This window comes from Neofelis nebulosa, chromosome 1, assembly GCF_028018385.1.
Source record: "Neofelis nebulosa isolate mNeoNeb1 chromosome 1, mNeoNeb1.pri, whole genome shotgun sequence".
NCBI lineage: Eukaryota > Metazoa > Chordata > Mammalia > Carnivora > Felidae > Neofelis > Neofelis nebulosa.
In genome coordinates this window covers 149595622-149616234 of record NC_080782.1, presented here as the reverse complement: position 1 = coordinate 149616234, position 20613 = coordinate 149595622, and the positions used below count along the sequence as shown (strand labels likewise).

The following is a 20613-nucleotide window of genomic DNA, read 5'->3' as shown; positions in this document are numbered from 1 at the left end:
TGTTAGGGGACACTTACTGATTTCTGACCACTTATACCCTATCTCTGTGGGTCATGTAGTTGGGATGAAGCTGATCCAGCTCTGGCTTCAGGGGCAGATCACATGGCCCAGGCCTGCCCACCTGGGCAATTTCATCATCTTGACCATGGGATGGGTTCAGGGATGGGCACCTGACCCTTTTTGGGCCTGTCAGAGACCTGGGACTTAGTGTGAGTCTTGGGGAAGCAATCTGGTTTCCCTCAGGGCTTGAGGCTGTGTGAAGGTGAAGCCAGACCTTCAGCAGCCCTCCTAGCACCATGAGGAGACTTCCTGTGGTAATCCAAGGGAGCAACCGAAGGAAGGGGGAAAATTTGGAGGGACAGAAACTGGGTTCCGGGGACATTATTTCAGATGTTCAAGGCCAAACTATTCCTCGATTTTTAATTTTGTGTCCCACATTTTCCCTTAAGCTCTTCTGTCCAGCTTATCTCTTAACTCAGGCAAATGGGAATCGAAACTGCCCCTCAAGCAACAGTGACCGCCCTGGCCCAGACCACCCAGACCAGTTTGAGCTTACGCCCTTATTCATGCCTGCTCATGGACCATGGAGTGACCTCTAGAATGACCGACAGTTACCTTCACCTCATTAGAATAGTACAATCTTGGCCCAAGGAGAAGCTCAAGCTTTATTTATATAATGTACCATGTGTGTATACGCATGTTTCCTTAAGGCTCACACATGACCTTATGCCTGCTTCTACATATGATGACAAGCCTTCCCTATCTAAGTATTCATCCTAACCCATCCATCCTTGCTCTGGGAGTCATGGCTTTAGAAGTTATTGTCCTGTGATATCCCGATTTGCTGCAAATAAAGTTTTCTATGTGCGACGACTCAACAGGGTGCAGTTTCTGACTCACCAAAGAGCAAGCTCACATTGGTTTGGTTACACAGTCAGCCCAAGTCAGTTTTTGTCACTTTCTGTGTAACCATGAGTGATTCACCCAGTCTTGTCAACCTCTGACCTTTCGTGTGGCTGGGCAGGACGTCTTTGCTGTCCTGGGACCGGGTCTGACACAAAGTGGGCTCCCCACTTATCTCGGGAATAGTTTTGGTCCCCTGGGTTGTCTCCCTGGCTTCCAGACCCAGACCTGAGAACTGCCTTCAGCCTCCCAGAGCTTTGCAGGAGGAGGAGGACACGTTGGGGGGGTTGTGGGGAGGGGAGATGTATCAGAGCATTTACCTCCAGGAAGGCAAGCTGAGCGTTGAGTCTCTATGGCCCAACTTTAATTTAACTGACAATTTAAAAAATCAAAACCAGCATCTGGGGCATTTAGAATGTCTGTCTTCCCAGTTTAATTTCACGGGGATCGTGTTATGGCTTTTGATAAAATGTTTCATTTTAAAGGACTGGTTTCATCAAAGCAGGGCTTTTCCTTTACAGGGTCAGCTTCACCGATAAAAGACATTTTCATTAGGGAAAAGCGGTGCCTGGCTTGGACTTAATTGTAGGTTCAGAGAACAGAGAGGAAATGCCTGTGCCTTTTGGTGATCTTTTGTGGTCCCCGAGGAGGCAATGTAGCTGAAACCTAGAGTCATTTCTTTTTCATATATATATATATATTTTTTTTTTTTTTAAAGTTTATTTATTTTGAAAGAGAGAGATCACAAGTAGGGTAGGGACAGAGGGAGAGGGGAGAGAAAGAATCCCAAGCAGGCTCCTCACTCTCAGGGCTCCACCTCATGAACTGCAAGATCATGACCTGAGCTGAAACCAAGAGTCGGACACTTAACTGACTGAACTACCCAGGCGCCCTGGAATAATTTCTTGAATGCACAGTGCCTGTTCATGCCTCCAGCCCATGCTGCCGCCTCTTCCTGGAGGCCCTCCTTCTGCTCTTTGCAGACAAGGCCCCCACACTTGCTGAGTTGCCTCTTCCTATTCTGGGGGTGGTCTTGGACAACTCTCATGTCTTTGCCAGAGACAAAGACTGGTTGCAAGGACGGTATACATATGACCTTATTAGGCAGAGTTCTTTGCAGATGCGATTAAGCTGAAGACTTTGAGATGAGGAGATTATCATGGATTGTATGAGTGGACCCTAAATGCAATCACAAGTGTCTTGTGAGAGAGAGATAGAATGAGAGCAGGGGAGGGACAGAGAGAGAGGGAGACAGCATCTGAAGCAGGCTCCAGGCTCTGAGCTGTCAGCACCCAGCCCGACCCGGGGTTCTAACCCATGAACCGCAACTTAGCCCAGGACCTGAGGCAAAGTCGGATGCTCAAACCAACTGAGCCATCCAGGTACCCTACAAGTATCTTTATAAGAGGGAGGCTGAGGGACACTTGACCCAAACACACATGGAAGAGAAGGAGGTCATGTGACTAGGAAGCAGAGATTGGGGTGATGTGGTCACAAGCCAAAGAATGCTGGGAGCCACCAGAAGCTGGGAGAGACAAGGAATGGATTTTTCCCTGGAGCCTCTGAAGGGAGTGTGGTCCTGCTGACACCTTGATTTTGTCCTTCAGAACTGGGAGAGAAGACTCTTCTGTTGCTGTAAGCCACCTGTTGGGTGGTGACTCATTGCAGCAGACACAGGATACTAACACAGAAGGGAAACCCCATCTGAACTGTCATGAGCAAACCAGAGACTTTGTGTTGAGGATGGGGGTGGAGATAACCCATCAAATCCTGAGTGGAAAGAACATTCTGGCCTGTTATGTGTTGGGAGCAGGACCAGAGAGCTTCCAGGGAGCTCACAGCCCTTTCCCTGCATCCATCTTGCTCCCCTCTCTGTCTGGTCTCCTTGTGCATCACCTGACCTCATTCTCATCTATCTACATGGAGAAAACAGTGGGAGTTTCACAGGGAGGAAATACTTGCTTTGTCTTCATGGGATTTGGGATCGTCTCACTTGTTACAGGTAGCACTTTCAAAATATGAAAAAATGTCAAATAAGGAAAACTCAGTCTAAGATGTGTTGGATCACCTCCTCACACATCCCTATGTCTACACCTCATACCTGGTGACTTTTTGCAACTTCTCCCTCTAGAATCGAGTGGGTGTCCCACCTCATTCATGTGGTCCTACCGGCCCATGGAATCTGGGTGGAAGTGACTGTGCTGGTTTCGAGCCCAGGATTTAAGCTTTCATGCTCATCCTTCTAGAAGCTTCTGGCTTCCTCCATGAGATAAGCTTCCTTTGGAAGCTTCATGTGGTCCCCTCAGCCTGGACCCCAGGATGTGGTAGAGCTGTGAGCCTGAGCATACATTATTTAAAAAAATTTTTTTTAATGTTTATTTGTGTGTGTGTGTGTGTGTGTGTGTGAGAGAGAGAGAGAGAGAGAGAGAGAGCAAGTAGGGGAGAGGCAGAAAGGGAGGGGGACACAGAATCTGAAGCAAGTTTTAGCTTCTGAGCTGTCAGCACAGAACCTGATGCAGGGCTCCAACTCACAAACCATGAGATCATGACCTGAGCTGAAGTTCGGTGCTTGACTGACTGAGCCACACAGGCGCCCCCTGAGCATACATTATTATTGATCTAAGTTGTGAGGTTCTTAGGTGGTTTAGTATGCAATGTTAGCACAGCAGTGGGTAACTGCTACAGAAAGTGGTACCTAGAACAGAAACCTGAGGCATGTGGCTTTGGAACAGAAACTGTCTGGAGGCTAGACATTGTCTAGGAGGCTAGAAAAATGACAATCTGTGCAATGGAGCAGTGGAACATTTGTTAAAACTTGCAATAGGTTGGAAAAAAAACCCCTTGCAATAAGTTGGAAGTTGGAAGGTCTTCCTGGCCTCAGACTTGCAACATCCAGGTAGAATGTTGCAGTCACAAGTGGGCTCCTGTTGCCAGAATTTGGTCTGGAACCACAAAGAAGAGACAGCTCAGGAACAATCTGGCCAGATCTCAGAAAGAATTGAGAGAGTACAAAGAGTCTGGAAAATCTGGGACTTGCTGGGTTGAAAAATAAAACTATTTCTAGGGGCACCTGGGTAGCTCAGTTGGGTAAGCATCCAACTTCAGCTCAGGTCATGATCTCATGGTTCATGAATTCAAGCTCCGCGTTGGGCTCTGTGCTGAAAGCTCAGAGCCTGGACCCTGTTTTGGATTCCATATCTCCCTCTCTCTTTGCCCCTCCCCTGCTCTCTCTCTTGCTCTCTCTCTCTCAAAAATAAATAAACATTTTTTTAAAAAAGGAAATTTTATTTCTAATCTTCAGCTCTTCCATTCAATAAAAAAAACCCCTCAAATTAAGATATATCCTTAGAGAAAAGTCAAATCAAGGGCATTACTGTTGAGATACAGTTTGGGGATGGACAGTGAATCAGAAGCATAGATTTCACACCCCCTGTGAAGGTATCTGAAAGAATTAAGTGGTGCCTAGTAGTTACTAAAAAGATCGATAGCAGCAGCAGCCGGAACTACCCACAGTACCTGTAATTAAGTGCAGAGAGAGACACATCTTGAATTAGATTGTGCATATGGCTTTTAGCCCATGCAATGAAATACATAGGAAACCCACAATTTTTGAGAGAACTGTATTGGCAAAAGCCCACCAATCTGGAGCCCAAAAGACTGAGACTATTCAAGGGGGAAAAAATCTAGGGCCACTAATTTTTTATGAGCAAGATGCTGGCTGAGAAAACCTCCAGCTGCTATGAAGAGCATATTTTCCGGGGTCCTTCTCAGAAGTGACCAAGGAGAATTACTCCCAGAGAATAGAGCCAAGAGCCACAAGGGACTGAGGCTCCAGCCCAGGGAGAGGATCTGGACCCTAATTACAGAATATCACCTACTCCAGGGTAGAATTCCTGGCAATATTTCTCCAACAGGGCTTAAGAGCTGCTCTGGATCGGTGGCTGATGCCATGATTGGTTGTCTTGGGAGGGAGCGAGTGTATTTTGCAAGTGGGAGAGTCTTGCATAGTTGCGTCAAGAGGTCAGTCTGTTAGATTATATCATTTAAAAAATATCTTTATTTATCTTTGAGAGGGAATGAGTGTGAGCAGGGGAGGGGCAGAGAGAGAGAGAGAGGGATATAGAGGATCTGAAATGGGCTCTGTGCTGACAGCACGGAGCCTGATGCGGAGCTTAAACTCATTAACTGAGAGATCATGACCTGAGCCGAAGTCGGATGCTTAACTGACTGAGTCATTCCCCACCCATGCTGTGGTAGTTTCCTAGGGCCTCCATAACAAATTACCACATATCTGGATGGTTTAAAGCAAGAGAAATGTACTGCCTCACAGTTCTGGAGTCCAGAAATTTAAAATCAAGGTGTCAGCCAAATTGGTTTCTTCTCCGAGGGAGAATCTGTTTCACGTCTCTCTTAGCTTCATGGAGGCTGGCAGCAACCCTTGGCATTTCTTGACTGTAGACATCACTCCGCTCTCTAACTCTGTCATTGCATGGCGTTCTCCATGTGTTTCATCTCTGTATCTCCATTTCCCTTCTTACAAGGACACCATTCACACTGGGGTAGAGGCCCGTACTAATCCGGTATGACTCTTCTTACCCAATGACACCTGCAAAGACCACATTTCCAAGTCGGATCCCTTTCTGAGGTTCTGGGTGCACATGCATTTTTGGGGGAAATGCTATCCAGTCCAGGACACGTCCCTGTCTCCACATCCTCTGCTGTCTGCCTTTGCAGCTTCTAGGTCCAGGATGAAGAGGACATTTGCCCCGTTCGTGCAAACTGGACTATGTGTCTTGCCTAGCTGAGGGAACATGGGTGTAAGGGACGGTGTGCTGGTTTGGACCCCTGACCTCAGAAGCATTGTGTATTCATGCTTACCATTCTAGAAGCTTCTGACTTTCTCCAGGAGGTGAGATCCCCCCCAGAGCTGCTGTCTCTGTGCCCTGGGCCCATGTGGAGCAGAGCTGCCCCAGTTTTCTCGCACACCTGCCCTGCCAAGAGAGTGCCTCAGCCAACCTGCAGAGCTGTGAACTCAGGGATCATTCTTTTTGCTCATGCCACTAGGTTCTAGGGAGGTTTGTGAGGCAAGCGTTAACTGCTTCAGGTGAGGAAGGGCAGAAATAGAGGGAACAGCCTCTCCTAAGCTCTGCTCCAGCTGCGATGCTGGGATGTGAGACCAATGTTGCCAGGGTGTTTTCTTAATCTAAAGGAGTCCAGAATCTACATTTTTTTTAATTAAAAAAATTTTATTTTTTTTGAGAGAGCACGAGGGGGAGGGGCATAGAGACAGAAAAAGAGAGAAAGAGAGAGAGAGAGAGAGTGAGAATCCCAAGCAGGCTCCATGCTGTCAGTGCTGATCCAGATGCAGGGCTTGATCTCAGGAACCGTGAGGTCATGACTTGAGCCGAAATCAAGAGTCCAAAGCTTAGCTGACTGAGCCACCCAGGTGCTCCCAGAACCTACATTTTCTAATTGGAACTCTCTTAATTTTTATAGTTATATATCTTATTCAATTTATTTTTATTTTATTTTGAGAGAGAGAGAGAAAGAGCACATGCACAAGGTGGGGAGGGGTAGAGACAGACAGGGAGAGAGAGAATCCCAAGAAGGCTCTGTGCTGTCAGCATGGAGCCCAACGTGGGGCTCGAACCCAGGAACTATGAGATAATGTCCTGAGCCGAAATCAAAAGGCTTAACCGACTGAGCCACCCCGGCGCCCCTCATTGTTAAATTGAATCACTGTGCTGTCCAACCAAATACGCCGTGGGCAGGATTCTGCCCTGAAGCCTCCAGCCTGTGGCCTGGGGTTGCAGACTGGCTGGCCCTGGTGGGTCCCTCTCCTGCTCAGTTGCTTCCAGGCACAGGTGCCATTCTGGGAAGATGCTGATTCCAGGAGGAGAAGGTCCTCCTGTGTGACTGGGAACCCACAGAACCCATGTGGGCCCAGCAGGAGCTTGGGACTCACAACGGGAGGAAGTGCAGGCTTGTCTCTGTGGATGGTACCGCACAAACAACAAGGCGCTGTAGGGAACTTGTCATCTTGCTGCCTTTCTGCCCCTTACAAGGGCATCTCAGGTTATGCTGTTAAGAAATATTTGGCAAGAAGATTCCCACAGAGTTTCTTTTGCAAAAATGGGGGGGTTTTATGGATTGTTTAAAAACAAAACAAAACAAAACAAAACAAAATAAAAACAAAAACAAAAACCCAGCGAAGAGGGAAATCAAACACTACCAAGTTGAAATAGATTTTACTGGACAAATGTCTCCCTTTAAATTGAAATTGAGCCCAAGTTCTCCTACTCTCCCAGACTTCTAGAAGGTGGCATTCAAAATGTTTACACTTGTTTCATCTGCCTTTTTGCTAAGTCCTGGCCCCCACCTCCTTCCCCTGCTTTATACTTGATGTCTTCTTGCACACATATGCTCAACTTTATATTTACATATATCTAATTTTTATATATGGCTTGTGAAATATGCCAGACAAAGAATGAAATAGTCCTGAAAACAGCTGGAAAATTATGCAACGGCAGGGAGATTGGGCACATGCACATTCTGTACTGCAAAGTTGCACAACAGACCAAGTTTGTTATAAGTGAGGCTGAGAGGCTTTTATTTTTTTTCTCCAGGATGACAGCTTGTTCGGTGGAGTAGGGCTTCTGCAGAAGGCGTTTCTTTAGGAGCCCCAGCTTCCCCCAGAGAGGAAGGTGAGGCTTGGGCTGCGGCAGTAAGCCATGTAGAGGCCATGGCTCGGGGCAGGCTGCTGGAGGGGCCCAGGGGGCCAGTGAGGCCAAGGTTGAGGTCCAGTGAGGCCACGGTCTAAGGTTCAGCAAGGTGGAGGCCCAGGGTCCAGTGAGACCAAGTCCAGTTTCTAGCGAGGGGAGGTCCGGCTTTTTGGAGGCATCCATTTCCCTGGTGCCATGTGACAGGAAATCTTGGCAGTCAGAGAGTCTTTGATGGACCTTGAGCCACATGGCTCTTCACTGCCTGCTGCCCCCAGAGCTCAGGGTTTGCCCAGGACGCCTCTGGCTCTGCAGTTCTCAGGTCAGTCTTGTGCCCTGGGAGGATTCAGGAAAGTAAGGCCTTGGTCCCTCAGACCAGGGCTGGGCCATCCTTCGAGCCACCCAGCCCTGTGACCCTGCTGTTGCTCAGCTCTGCACCGCATCGTCTTACAGGTTGGAGCCAGAAAAATGAAACCAGTGACACCTGTGATTGGGTTCATACTCTCAATTGCCAACATCAGGGGTAAGGGGAAGGCTTTACTGTGCTTACATAAAAAAGTTCGGAGGGTCTCAGTGGACCTCAGGTATAACAGGGTGGCTGATAATGTGATTTGCCTGCTCAAAAACAGAAAACAACACTACGGCCAACAGTGACCTTCTGTCTGGGCTCTGAGATGCTGTGTGGAATAGGGGTCCGGCATGTGCTGGAGGAGGGGCTTCCTAATAGCGGGTCTTCAGAGCGGGTCAGGAGGAGGACAGATACCATAGCACAGACCTACGGGGAAGGGGTCCTCTGCCTTGTGGCAGCTCAGCTCTTGGCACAGGGTTTAAGGATGCTCACGGGCACAGGGCAGGGCCCTTGGGTGTGGTAATGATGGGGAAAAGTTTAGCTCCTGTGCTCTGTGAAGGACCTTGAGAACAGAAAGCCCACTGGGGGGGGTCTCAGCTGCCCCCAAACAAGCCAGCCAAGGCTCCCACCATCATTACAACCCCTGGGGGAGCCGGCAGCTTCTGTCCACAGCCCTCGTGGCCAGGGCAGCAAGGACATTCAGAGACTGCAGTCTGGCCAAGGCCAGGGAGCAGCTCACAGTGTGGACCCCACCGAGGGTTGCTAAGGAGTCTGGGGCTCAGCTGAGAACTCAGGCTGCCCTGTTGCTGTAGTCGCTCAGAAAGGAGATGGGAAATCGCCGTTGGGGAACAGTGGCTGCCTGAGAGTCATCAGATTTCCTTTCTCATTTTCAGAAATGCAGTTAGGGAGGCCAGGGCGCTGCGTGGGCTCTGGAACGGGTGTCTGGGTCTCTGGGCATTTGTGGGCTGGGGGTCAGTGTGCATCTACATGCCTGTTTGTGCACATGAACCACCATGCGTGTGGTGTGTGTGTGTGTGTGTGTGTGCATGAACGCACACGCATGTGCAAGTGAATGCTCTTGCCTCCTGGCTTTTGGGACAGTTGCCCATGAGGTGCCCTGAATTAGCTTCCTGCTTTCCGTTTATATGAAGTTGTTGGCAAGCCCCTAGACGTTGAGATAGCAGGGTCCTCCTGTGGCAACAACCCTCCCCCCACCCCCACCAGCCCACGCCCCCTCCACCCCGACTCCCAGTGGCCTGTGCTTTCAGACTCATGTCTGGAGGGCCCTGTATCCTCAGATGGGGTGGGAAGGGAAAGGGTGGTGGCCATCTCTTGGTGAGCAGTTATGAGCCACTGGTACTATGTGGGGACTGTGAAAGGAACATTTTGGAAAGTTCCAGCAATCTGGAGCTTTTGTGGAGGTCCCGATATGCGATCGTAGAGAAGCTGGGGGGTGGTGGTGACATAGAGGCTGGTTGTGCTGGAGAGCTGGCTGAGTCACCCCTGGGGCCATCCAGGGGTCCCTCTCCCCATCTGAAGAAGGCAGAAGTGGGCTCTGAGGACAGTGAGAGTGGGGTTGTGTGGCCCCTGTGTGTTACCCTGCCTCAACCTGTGGCCAGTGTGGCCAGATGTGCTCTATTCCTCACCCCCTCTCCCCGCCCCCCACCAAGAGAAGCCATGGATGCATATTTTCATGGGAAATCTTTTGATTAAAAAAAAATCTTAGCAAATAATTCTAGTTGAAAAACAAAAGTCTATAGGCTAAAATTAGCATGCTGCCCCTTATGCATCATACTTTAGGGTATTTGAGTTTAAAAAGTTTTTTTTAATGTTTTAGTTATTTTTGAGAGAGAGAGAGAGAGAGAGAGAGAGAGAGAGAGAGAGAGAATGAGCAGGGGAGGGGCAGAGAGAGAGAGAGAGAGAGATACAGAATCTGAAGCAAGCTCCAGGCTCTGAGCTGTTAGCACAGAGCCCAACGTGGGCCTCGAGCTCATGAACCATGAGATCATGCCCTGAGCTGGTTAGATGCTTAACTGACTGAGCCACCCAGGTGCCCCCTAGGATGCTTGCATTTATAAGCAACAGCTAACGACTGCTACTTTAGGCAAAGAGCAGGGATGCTTGGGTCTGAACTCCAGAAGGGCAGGGGTTCTGGAGAAGCACCCTTGTGGGCAGTGAGCGCTCAGGTTCTTGTGGGAGTCAGTGGGGTCCCATTCAGCTTTATTCCCCTGGGGACTATCGTCCCAGAGCTTGGGCTTCCTCATCTGAAGGTGGGAATGTTGCAGTCCCACCTTGTGGGATGTTATGATGGTCAAGGGAAATAGTTTACCTAAGAACTTTGCTAAGTCACCAGCAGAGTAGACCCTGTGTCACACTGACCCCTGTGGGGAGAGAAAACTGTGGGGCCCAGCCTGGAGAGTCATCTATGACCAGGGCAGATGGGGATCATCACGGGGCATAGATATGTGTGACCCTTCTCCTGAGAAGGGAGCTGGGAAGCCTCTGACCACTGTCCTGGTGAGGGCTCCCAGTTCCCAGAGCGTTTTGGGATGAACATGATTTTTCTTCATTCTCTTGTTGATATTGTGCCCTTAGAACAAAATGCAACCTCTGTCTGAGACCTGCAAGGCCCCCCTGGTTACCTGTTTCACTTCAAATCTTCCTTCTTTTCCTTCTTTTATCACTGTAGGCTTTGCTGCCCTTCTTTCCCTGGAAGAGAGAAAGCTCTTTCCTGCTGTAGGGCCTTTGCATGTGCTGGTCTCTCTGCTTGAGATGCTCATTGCTTAGACTGCCCATTCCCAGTAACTTCTCTCTGATCGGCTTTTAGCTGAAACCTACCCTCACCTTTCCCCTCCTTGTTCCATGCATTTGATACCATGGGCCTCTTTTTCTTTTCTTCATAGCATCTATCTTTGGAAATTATCTTATTGCATTGATTTGTTCTGCAAATATTTACTGAGCACCTACTATGTGCCGGGCTGTGCTTTGTCAATCCCAGTATTTCCTGCAAGCCTGGAGTAAGGTTGTTTATGAGGCTCTGGCATCCCATCCACCCATGTCTTGCAGTACAGCCAGGATTTTGTTCTAAAGTCAGCGATGATATGAAAAAAGAATGTGGTCAAAACACGCTGGAAATTTTCCTGTGAGCACAGTTTTGTGCCTACAGCCCAGTGCTGTACAGGGCTGGGTACAGAGAGGGATGGAAAGCAATACCAGCTAAGGTATGGAGGGCCTGTTTTGCAATGGATCAGTTCTGAGCTTTTCAGTGTTAAATCATCAGATTCTCAAACCACCCTGTGAAGTAGGTGATATTATTATAATTTTTATTAATTTTTAAATGTTTATTTATTTTTGAGAGAGAGAGAGACAGAGTGTGAGCTGGAGAGGGACAGAGAGAGAATCACAAGCAGGCTCTGCACCAGCAGTGTGGAGACTAACGTGGGGCTCGAACTCATGAACGGTGAGGTCATGACCAGAGCTGAAACCCAGTCGGTTGCTTAACCGACTGAGCTACCCAGATGTCCCTACACCATGTATTAAAGACATTATTTTTAATGTTCATTTTTTTTTTTGAGAGAAAGAGAGAGATAGAGCATGAGTGGGGGGGAGGGGCAGAGAGAGAGGGACACGTAAAATCTGAAGACGGCTCCAGGCTCTGAGCTGTCAGCACAGAGCCTGACGCAGGGCTCAAACTCGTGAACCTCGAGATCATGACCTGAGCTGAAGTCGGACGCTTAACTGACTGAGCCACCCAGGTGCCCTGAGGTAGGTGATATTATTATGCCCATTATACGGTTAAAGAAACTGATGCATGGGAAGGTTAAGTTTCCTAAGGTCACAAGACTGGAAAGTGGGTGATGAGTCCAGGCTGCCTGTTTCAGGACTGCTTCGAGGAGTTGAATCCATCCATGTTGGTGAGCCGTGACAACGGCTGCAACAGTGACAGGGTGGGGAAGGGGGAGCCCTCTAATTAGGAAGCGTGCTTCATTATTCCAGAGGAACAGCCTCAGTTTGAACCCTGCATTGAAAATAAGGATGTGCCAGGCTCCAAGCTCTGTGTGACACTGGGAGGGAGGTGAGGCGTATGATCCCAGCCCTATAGATGAGGAGACAGGGTGTGGAGAGGCTGAGCATGCTGTGTGCAAGTCACTGTGGGGGTGCTGGAGACACCCATCTGGCCAGCAGGAGAGAAAGGCACTTTGATGAATGAGCTCGAATTCAGGCATCTAGTGGCCAGCGGACAATCATGTGGGTGCTGCCGTCGTGCCCGGGAGAGGTGACCTGGGTTAGAGGGAAGAGGGGGCCGAGTGCAGAGCTAATGAGAGGGTAGATGGAGCTGGTAACCCCTTTGATGTGGGAGCAAGGAAAGGGAGGGGCCCTAGATGTCCCCAGAGCCCTGGTGTCAGCAGAGATGCCAGATGTGAACCAAGGAGGGACTGGAGCAGGGGTGGGGGGTGGGATGGGGTGGAAATGGGGCTCTGAGTAGCAGGGGATCTGAGACACCCTGGTGGAGATGCTGGGGGTTACTGCATTTATAGCATGGGATGGACCTGGCTGGGGTGGTTGGTGTCCTGACTCTTAAACCCATAGGAAAGAATGAGATTGCCCCCGAGGGAAGGGGCTGGAGACGGAGCTGAGGAGGGGCTGTGTACATGGGGGCAGGATGCCATCCATCAAGACTGGCCCTGAGGACCTGCCAGAGGCGTCAGGTACAGTGTGAAGAGAAAAGTCTTCTCCAGAGGGGCTGCCTTCAGCCAGATCCGCAGAGCCGGCAAGAGCAGCTGGGCACAGGGATGATTATTTCACTAGAACCAAAAACTTTAAAATCCCATCCAAAAGGTATAGGTGTATGTATATTTTTGTTCTCTTTCAGTGGAACAATCAGAAGAAGGGAGCACCGTTTTTCAGGGAGCAGAAGTGACCAGTTCTTCCATGAGCTCCATTTCAAATGTCCTGGGGACTTTGTGTCTGATCTCAGCGTTTCTGTAGAGGAGGAGGGAACCATCTGGAGCTGCTGGGAGGGAGCCAGCCAAGAAGGACCTTCCTACTAGGGATGGGGCCTTGGGCTGGAGAGAGGCCTCCTTGAACCTTCTGGAGGAGCTGGGGGGTCCCCAGGGAGTCTGCAGTGGCTGTGGTGATGGCCAAAGGCTTTCAGCTCTGCATCCAGAGTTTCCTCCCATGGGTCCTGGCCTTAGGATCCCATGGTTAACACCACTGCCAGCCCCAGCTGGAAGCTTTGGCCCTTTTAACACCCACATTCTAGATGCTGTGAATGGGGCAGGGTCAGGCGAATTGGATAGAAGAAATCTGACACAAAGGTAGTGTGACCTGAAGAGAATAAAGCCCCAGAGGCCAGGGATCCTGGGGTCCAGCAAGGCTTTGGCTAGGGCCACTGGTTGACATTCCCAGTGAGGAAATGCCCAGTGAGTATTACAAAGGACTGGAACCCAAAGCCCCATGATAGGATTGTGCCCTTCACAAGTTACGTACAGGATTTATATGTAAAGAAATTAATTCTCCATGCTCTATAGGTGACGTTGTCTGGGAATGGGATAAAACGTCACATGGGGAATGTCTTCTGTCACCAGGCAGGGGTAAGCTTGGGACTAAGCCTTGCTCTCATTTGGAAATAAAAGCAAACAAGGTGTTGGGGGCATCGGGGCTGACCTCTAACACACATTCTGCCCCAGACGGCCACTTCAGGCTTGTCCCAGTAACACCCTCTGTCCCGTGTCAGCAGCTGGTTCAGCAATGGGCATGTGACCCAGCCAGGCCCACAGATCTGAGAAGGGCTAGCCAGCCCTTCTGGGAGAGGGCAGGACACCTGCATGTGGCTTGGCGATACTTCTATGTGGTCAGGATAGCCAGGTGTCATGTTGAGCTCTGGAGCCACCATACCTGCAGACTTCCTGCTGTGTGACATGATACATTTCCGTATGTTTTAAGCTGGCTGTTTTATTTATAGCTAGGGGCATCTTTTATTTTTATTTTTTTAAAGTTTTTATTTTTATTTATTTTGAGAGAGATATAGAGAGCAAGCTGGGGACGGGGAGAGAGAGAGAGAGAGAGAAGGAGACAGAATCCCAAGCAGGCTCTGCGTTGTCAGTGCAGAGCCCAATGCGGGGCTTGAACTCATGAAACCATGAGATCACGACCTGAGCCGAAGTCAAGAATTGAACGCTAAACCAAATGAGCCACCCAGGTGCCCCTAGCTAGGGGCATCTTAAGGGACCCAGAAATCTTTCTCAGGTGGGAGAGCTGGACCAAATGGCCAGACACAGATGGACCCAGGGCTCCAGACCCTGATCCGAGTGGGCCTAGGACATTGCCACCTGCCCGACCCAGACATTGCCTTGAAAGTTCGTGGGCCTCACTGCCTCTCTGCCAGGTCAGGCATACATACAAGTAGGCACTGAGCTTTTATTTTTCTCTGGGTCATTACTGTTTAGATTGAGTCGGAGCCTCCAGCTGTGTCTCCATTTAGAAGTGTTGATTGAGCCTGGATCCCCAAGCCTTCAAATTTTAAGTACTTTGTCTTCCTCTTTCAGGCAGAACTGATCCCAGCGGTGGTGGGACACCTCTGTGAGGAACGTGGCAACGAACAAAATTGCTGCCCAGATACTACCCTTATTTCCTCTTTTGCCTGACACAGCTCCCTGTCAGGGTGTGTGGGTGTGTGGGTGTGTGTGTGTGCGCGCGCACGCTCAAGAAACAACAAGAACCACACTCCCCAAAGGCCACCGGGCCTTCACGTTCTGTTCAATCAGCATTCCCCTGACATATTGCTTACCAAGGCCGCTCGTGGCCAGATCTCTGCCAGTGCATCTGACGGGGCCACTGCACCCGCTGTTTGCCAACAGCAGAGAGGGGACTGAGCTGCTGTCTTCAGAGGCCCCTTGACAAGGTCACTAAGACCTCAACGGCTTGTTATGCTCTGCATACGGGTCCCAGGAGACTGGAATTGTCTAGGTCCCTCCCCCCAACCCCTGGGAGCTTGCTTGCTGGAAGGGAGGACAGTGAAGCCTCATTGCCTCCATCTGCTTGTTGCCCGCAGCGCGGGCAGGGCCTGCCAAGGATGATGACCTCGTCAAAGGGCAAGAAGAACTTCTGGTTTCTGTGTGGCCACCAGAGGACAGGAATGGCTCTGATGAAGTCTGTGCTGGCACATGTGGCCTGAAAGCTAGAGATAGAGCCAGAAGCCTTGCCCTAAGTTTCAGAATAAGGCAGGGCACCCATCCCATCCAGAGCTGGGCCAGGCACCGAGGAAGACATTCTCCTTTCTTAACATCTCTGCCCTGAGACACGTGCAGTGGTCTGTGACATCCAAGATGACCAGGAAGGGTCCTCCTCTCTTTCTGTCTCTCACATCCTTCAGGAAGATTTTTTAAAAAATGTTTATTTTTGAGAGAGTGCAAGCGGGAGAGGTGCAGAGAGAGGGGGACAGGGGATTTGAAGTGGGTTCTGCCCTGAAGGTGACAGCGGTGAGCCCCACGTGGGGCTCGAACTCATGAACCACAAGATCATGACCTGAGCTGAACTTAGATGCTCAAATGACTGAGCCACCCAGGTGCCCCCCTTGGGAAGATTTTAAGAGGGTCAGAGGGCCCGAGATCACCCTGAATTGCCCTCATCCCTCTCTGGGGCTATTCTAGATCAGGGTTCAAGTCCAGCCCTTCAGGGATCAGTTGGTAACAACTGTGAGCCATAGGACAGTGGTAGTGGTGGGGACTGTATCCAGCAGGAGAGCACAAGCCAGATCTAAAGACATTTGAGTCCAGCTAAAACCAAACACATGTGACCCACACTAACTAAGTGTTCCAGTTGAGTTGACCCCGTGGTCCTTAGTTTTGTGTCTTTGGGATCTAGACTGAATGAGTCTACCTGAACAAAGTACCATGAGGGAATTCTGTGTCCCACTTCTCATCTGAAAGAAAAGAAGTGGGGACCAGAGGGTGAGGCAAGCCCCGGGGGTAGGCCAGTACTTTCCCGAAGAGGAAGAGGAGAGATCTGAAACCATGAAAATTTGAAGATGTAGGGAGGTGCCTCTTTTTTTTTTTTTTTTTTTTTTTTGAGCTGCGGACAGGTGATCAGGGAACTAGGACAAGTCAACACGGGGCCCCCTACATGAAGGACTCAATAGGAAATTGCAATGCACATGTGCCTGATTCATCTGCTCAGCCTTGTGGGATATCACGGTGGGGAGTGAAGAAAGGGCTGGTCATGGGCAGTGATCTGCCTCCCACTCATGTCTGGGTGAGGCCCCAGGAGGCCAGAGGCGACGTGGGAAGGAACAGCCGCCAGGGCTCATTCACGAGTGTCGGGGAGACAAACCCTCTTTCCAAGGTGTAGCCTACTGCTGGTATTTCAAAGTGGTGCCAGATAATGTAGTTAGGTGGCCCCGTCTGAAAATAGCACTTCGCAAAGTGAGAGAGCCATCCATTTTCAATTCTGCTCTTCTATGGCATCAAGGGAAAGGTCTCTGCTTCTGCTAGTCTGTCTCACCACTTTCCCCACACTTGCCAGTCAGCTTTGGCCTCAGCGCCTTTTGCAGGCAATCGTATCTAGAATTTGACAATATTTTTTTTTGGGGGGGGGCTTGATTTTATTTATTTTTGGCAGTTATCTTTGCATTATGGTAAGATGTTGGCCTTTCCATTTATAGTGGTGATTTAAAGTATCCTTTAAAACCTTAAGTACAAGTACATGGTTAAGTACTGTACGAGGAAATAACTGTGGGGATAGTGGGGGGATTATGGTAACAATAATAGACCTGGCAGAGAAGCGACTGAGACAGTAGAACATGACCCTTGAAGTAGGTGAGGCTTCTGGTTGGGTCTTATCCGTCTTTTGAGGAGGAGGAAAACACAGACAACCACAGGAGGAATGAGTGGAAGAGTGTCATGAGTTTCAAGACAGCACCTAGATAGACACAGGTCTGGGCTGCCCAGTTCCCTCAACCTTCAGGATTCAACCCATGCCACTTCTTACAGGAAGTCCTCCAAGATGCCTGGCTCTGAAGCCATCTCTCTTCCCATACACTGATCACCATCCACTTTCTCTGGAACCAGGTATGTCATCAGAGATGACAAAAGTGGATGCCTGCTGGGGGTGGGGGAAGAAGACCTGTAGTGAACTGCAGGGCAGATGCCCCATTTCATGGTTGATAAGCAGAAATGCAGACCCGGTGTGGCCACACTTTCCAATTTCTCAAGAAAAACTGAAATCTAAATTCTTATGTGAAATTTCACTATTTTTAGCATTGACAACAAATGTTCACTATGTCTGGGGGCTGGATCCTGTCTTGGGCACCCTCAGGCAACACAGAGGGAAGATTCCAGGTGAAGATGGCCATCAAGCTGCAGAGCCCTCACACCCAGATCCTGAAGATGACGGAACCGAGGATGCAAAATCACAGCTAGAACAAGTTGTGCAAGTCATGTGTTTGTCCATAAGACCGGGCCCTCCTGGCTGGCAGGAGGGCCCTGAGTCATCCGACCCTGCCTGACCAAGGCCAGCCCCAAAGCCCTGACCACATTGGTCTGAGGCAGGGTGAATGAGAAAACCCAAAAGGTGTCCACCATCCAGGGAAGTGAGGCAGAAGTCTGGGCTCACATAGCAGAGATGTCCCCAAAGAGACATGCCTAGGAGGGGGTTTCCAGGTGGGACCTAGGGAGGGAAGGTCACTGTGCTGGGGGACAGCAGGCCTAGTAGGAGAGTGACTTCAGGCAGTGGGAGCACTGTACTGGAGAGGCGGGGATTCCACCTGGGGATGGGCTTTGACAAACTTGCTCCAGAATGGAGAGGGATGCCTCGGGTGGTGAGTTGGAAAAGGTGGGTAGAGTGTAGAGAGGCTATTTTAGGCAGGCCTGGGAGTGCAAAGGCCAAAGGCCAGGAGGCTGGTGGAGGCGGAGCAAATGAGGGCAGCAACCTGACTGAGCTCTGGGAGGCAGGCACAGGCTTGGGTGGAGAAGGCTGTATTCAGAGGTTGCAACAGAGGGTTGAGGAGGCAGAGAGGGACAGGAACTTTAGGCAGAGAGGAGTTGGGGACTAAGAAACCTTGCATCTCTCCGTAAGGGTAAAAGTTTATATTTGGGATAGCCCCTGCAGTGCACGCACCCTCCTATTGAAAGCATCTTCCAGCCTCTGGTGTTTCCATCTCAAGCCTCCCCAACCCCGTCCCATTCCTACGCCCGGTCCTGCCCCAGGGCTCCCAGAGAGCGTGAGGCGGCCCTTTGAGCCCCAAGGCTGACGGGCGGGACCCGGGAGCCCCAAGGACTCTCTGGGTGGAGATGCTCGGGCGGGCGCCGCTCCTCCGAGGTTGTGCGCCGCGAGGGCGCGGGGCGCGTCCGATGGTGGCCGGTGGCGGGGCTCTCCGCCACCAACCCCCCCCTGGCCCGGCCAGCTGCGCTTCTCTGCCGCCGCCTCGGGGCGTCTCTGCTTCGCTACGAGCCGGGAACCGCCGCGGCGGCGGCGCGAGGAGGGGAGCGGGCGGCGGCGGCGGCGGCGGCGGCGGCGGCCGCGCCAAGAAGCGCCGGGTCACCGCAGGCTGAGGCGCCCGCCGTCCCCGCCCTCCCCCTCGCTCGCCTTCTCCTCCCTCCCGCCTCCCTCGCTCGCTTGCTCCTTCCCTCTCCCCGCCTCCCCTCCGCTCTCCCCCGCCCTCCCCTCCGCGCCTCGCCTCCTCCGCCCCGCGCCCTGCGGTGCTGCAGCTGCGGGCGGCTCCAGCTGCCCCCAGATGTGGGCTGGGCGGCGCGCGGGGAACTTTCGCGCCGGCAGCGAGTGCGGGGCCCCGGCTGCGGTCCGGCTGCCATGGATCCGCCGGCGGGAGCCGCTCACCGCCTGCTCTGCCCCGCGCTGCTGCTGCTGCTGCTGCCGCCGCTCCTGCTGCCGCCGCCGCCCGCGGACGCCCGACTCGCCGCCGCCGCCGCCGACCCCCCAGGTAGGTGCGGCCGGGCCCCCGAGCCCGACGACCCCGGTCGGCCGGGCCCCGCCCCGCGTGCCCCGCCGCCCCCTCCCCAGGCGTCGTCCAGCCCGACTTGGGCAAACTCTGTGCACCCCGCCCGGGGCCAAGTTGGCCAACTTCGGGGCCGGGTTGGTCGCGCAGGGGGCGCCCCGCGGCGCACCGGAGCGCCTCGGGCCGGGGGGAGCCTCGGAGCGTTCGCGGCTCCCGGGACGCGGAGCATGGAGATGGAGGACCGGGAAAGCCCCGCGGCAGAGAGCGCAGCGCTAGCCCCAGCGGGTCCTGGGGAGCCAGGGCGAGGCTGCGCCGGGGCTCGCGTCCGGGGACGCTCAGGAGGAGCCGGGTGCTGAGCTCGCCGCCTTGGGCCCTGAGGACTGATGGGCTCCCTGGAGGGAATCCCTGAAGATCCGAGGGACCCTGCTCCACCCCTCCCTGCCCTCGGGCGCGCGGGGAGGGGGGCCAGCGTTGGTCCAACCGAGAGCTGGACACGAAGGACAGGCCGCGCGTGCCGGGGGGAGCCGAGTCCTCGCCGCTCCGGAGGCAAGCGGTGAGGGCGCCCGGGCGGCGGGGACAGCGGAGGGGTAGAGGCGCACGGGTAGGGGCCCAACCAGCAACGGCTTCGGAGCAGCCCCATGTCCTGCCAAGGACGGTAGGTTCAAGGGACCGGGAACAGTCTGACGGGGCCATCCCCAGGGGAACTGTGAGGAGCTCGCGGAGCCCCAACCCGGAACCGGGCAGGGGGCAGAGCTCTTGGCTGGCAGGGTCCCAGAGGGGGACGGCCTGGGGGCGGCGGGGCTCCGGAGTGATGTCCCTGTTAACGCCCCTTCCCAGTTGGAAGAAGGCCGGGGAGGTGAAGGTTAGTTTCTGGGGGTTGTTTGGCAGAATGCCCTTCCCTGTTCGCAGCGGTGGTGGCGGCGGGGTGGTGGAGGGATGCGGGGTTTCGCGGCGAGGCTCTGGCGGGTCTGACGCCCCTTCCCGTTGCAGGAGGGCCCCTGGGGCACGGAGCGGAGCGCATCCTGGCGGTGCCGGTGCGCACTGACGCCCAGGGCCGCTTGGTGTCCCACGTGGTGTCGGCGGCGTCTGCCCAGGCTGGGGTACGCGCCCGCAGGGCCGCCCCTGACCAGACCCCGGGCTTACCTGGAGGCAACGAGGAGGACCCCGGCGGCCGCCTCTTCTACAATGTCACAGTCTTCGGCCGAGACCTGCACCTGCGGCTGCGGCCCAATGCCCGCCTCGTGGCGCCCGGGGCCACGGTGGAGTGGCAAAGCGAGTCGGGCGCCACCCGCGTGGAGCCCCTGCTCGGGACGTGCCTCTATGTCGGAGACGTGGCGGGCCTGGCTGAAGCCTCCTCCGTGGCGCTCAGCAACTGCGACGGGCTCGTGAGTACTCACTTCTCTCGCTCCTTTCTGTCCAAGGCCCTTGCCTGGGAATTGGAGGCTGGTTACCTGTGAGTCCAAGGCCTGCACTGAGGACCTCCTCTGTACCCCTGTGTGCAGGGACCATGGGGCACTGACTGAAGTGGTTGGCAGGAAAGCAAGTTATTTTGACCGGCCCAAGAGCGGGTGATTTAGGCAGTGGGTCAGAGTCTCTAAAGCTCTGATCAAGCAGAAGAGTGTGGTGTCCCTTATGCGTGCTGGGCCCCAGGTCTTCCTATCATAGCCAAGTGTGTGTACATCTCTGGGAGT

General features: G+C 52.7%; 1 protein-coding gene across 1 annotated transcript in view; it reads left to right on the top strand.

Moving 5' to 3' along the window:
* Positions 1-18619: 18619 nt before the first annotated feature.
* ADAMTS2 (ADAM metallopeptidase with thrombospondin type 1 motif 2) overlaps positions 18620-20613 on the top strand; it is a 245498-nt gene continuing 243504 nt past the window's right edge. The window contains exons 1-2 of the mRNA XM_058739385.1: positions 18620-18907; positions 19913-20307. Of these exons, the coding sequence (XP_058595368.1) occupies positions 18778-18907; positions 19913-20307 (525 nt within the window). The 5' untranslated portion in view covers positions 18620-18777. The remainder of the gene's footprint in view (positions 18908-19912; positions 20308-20613) is intronic.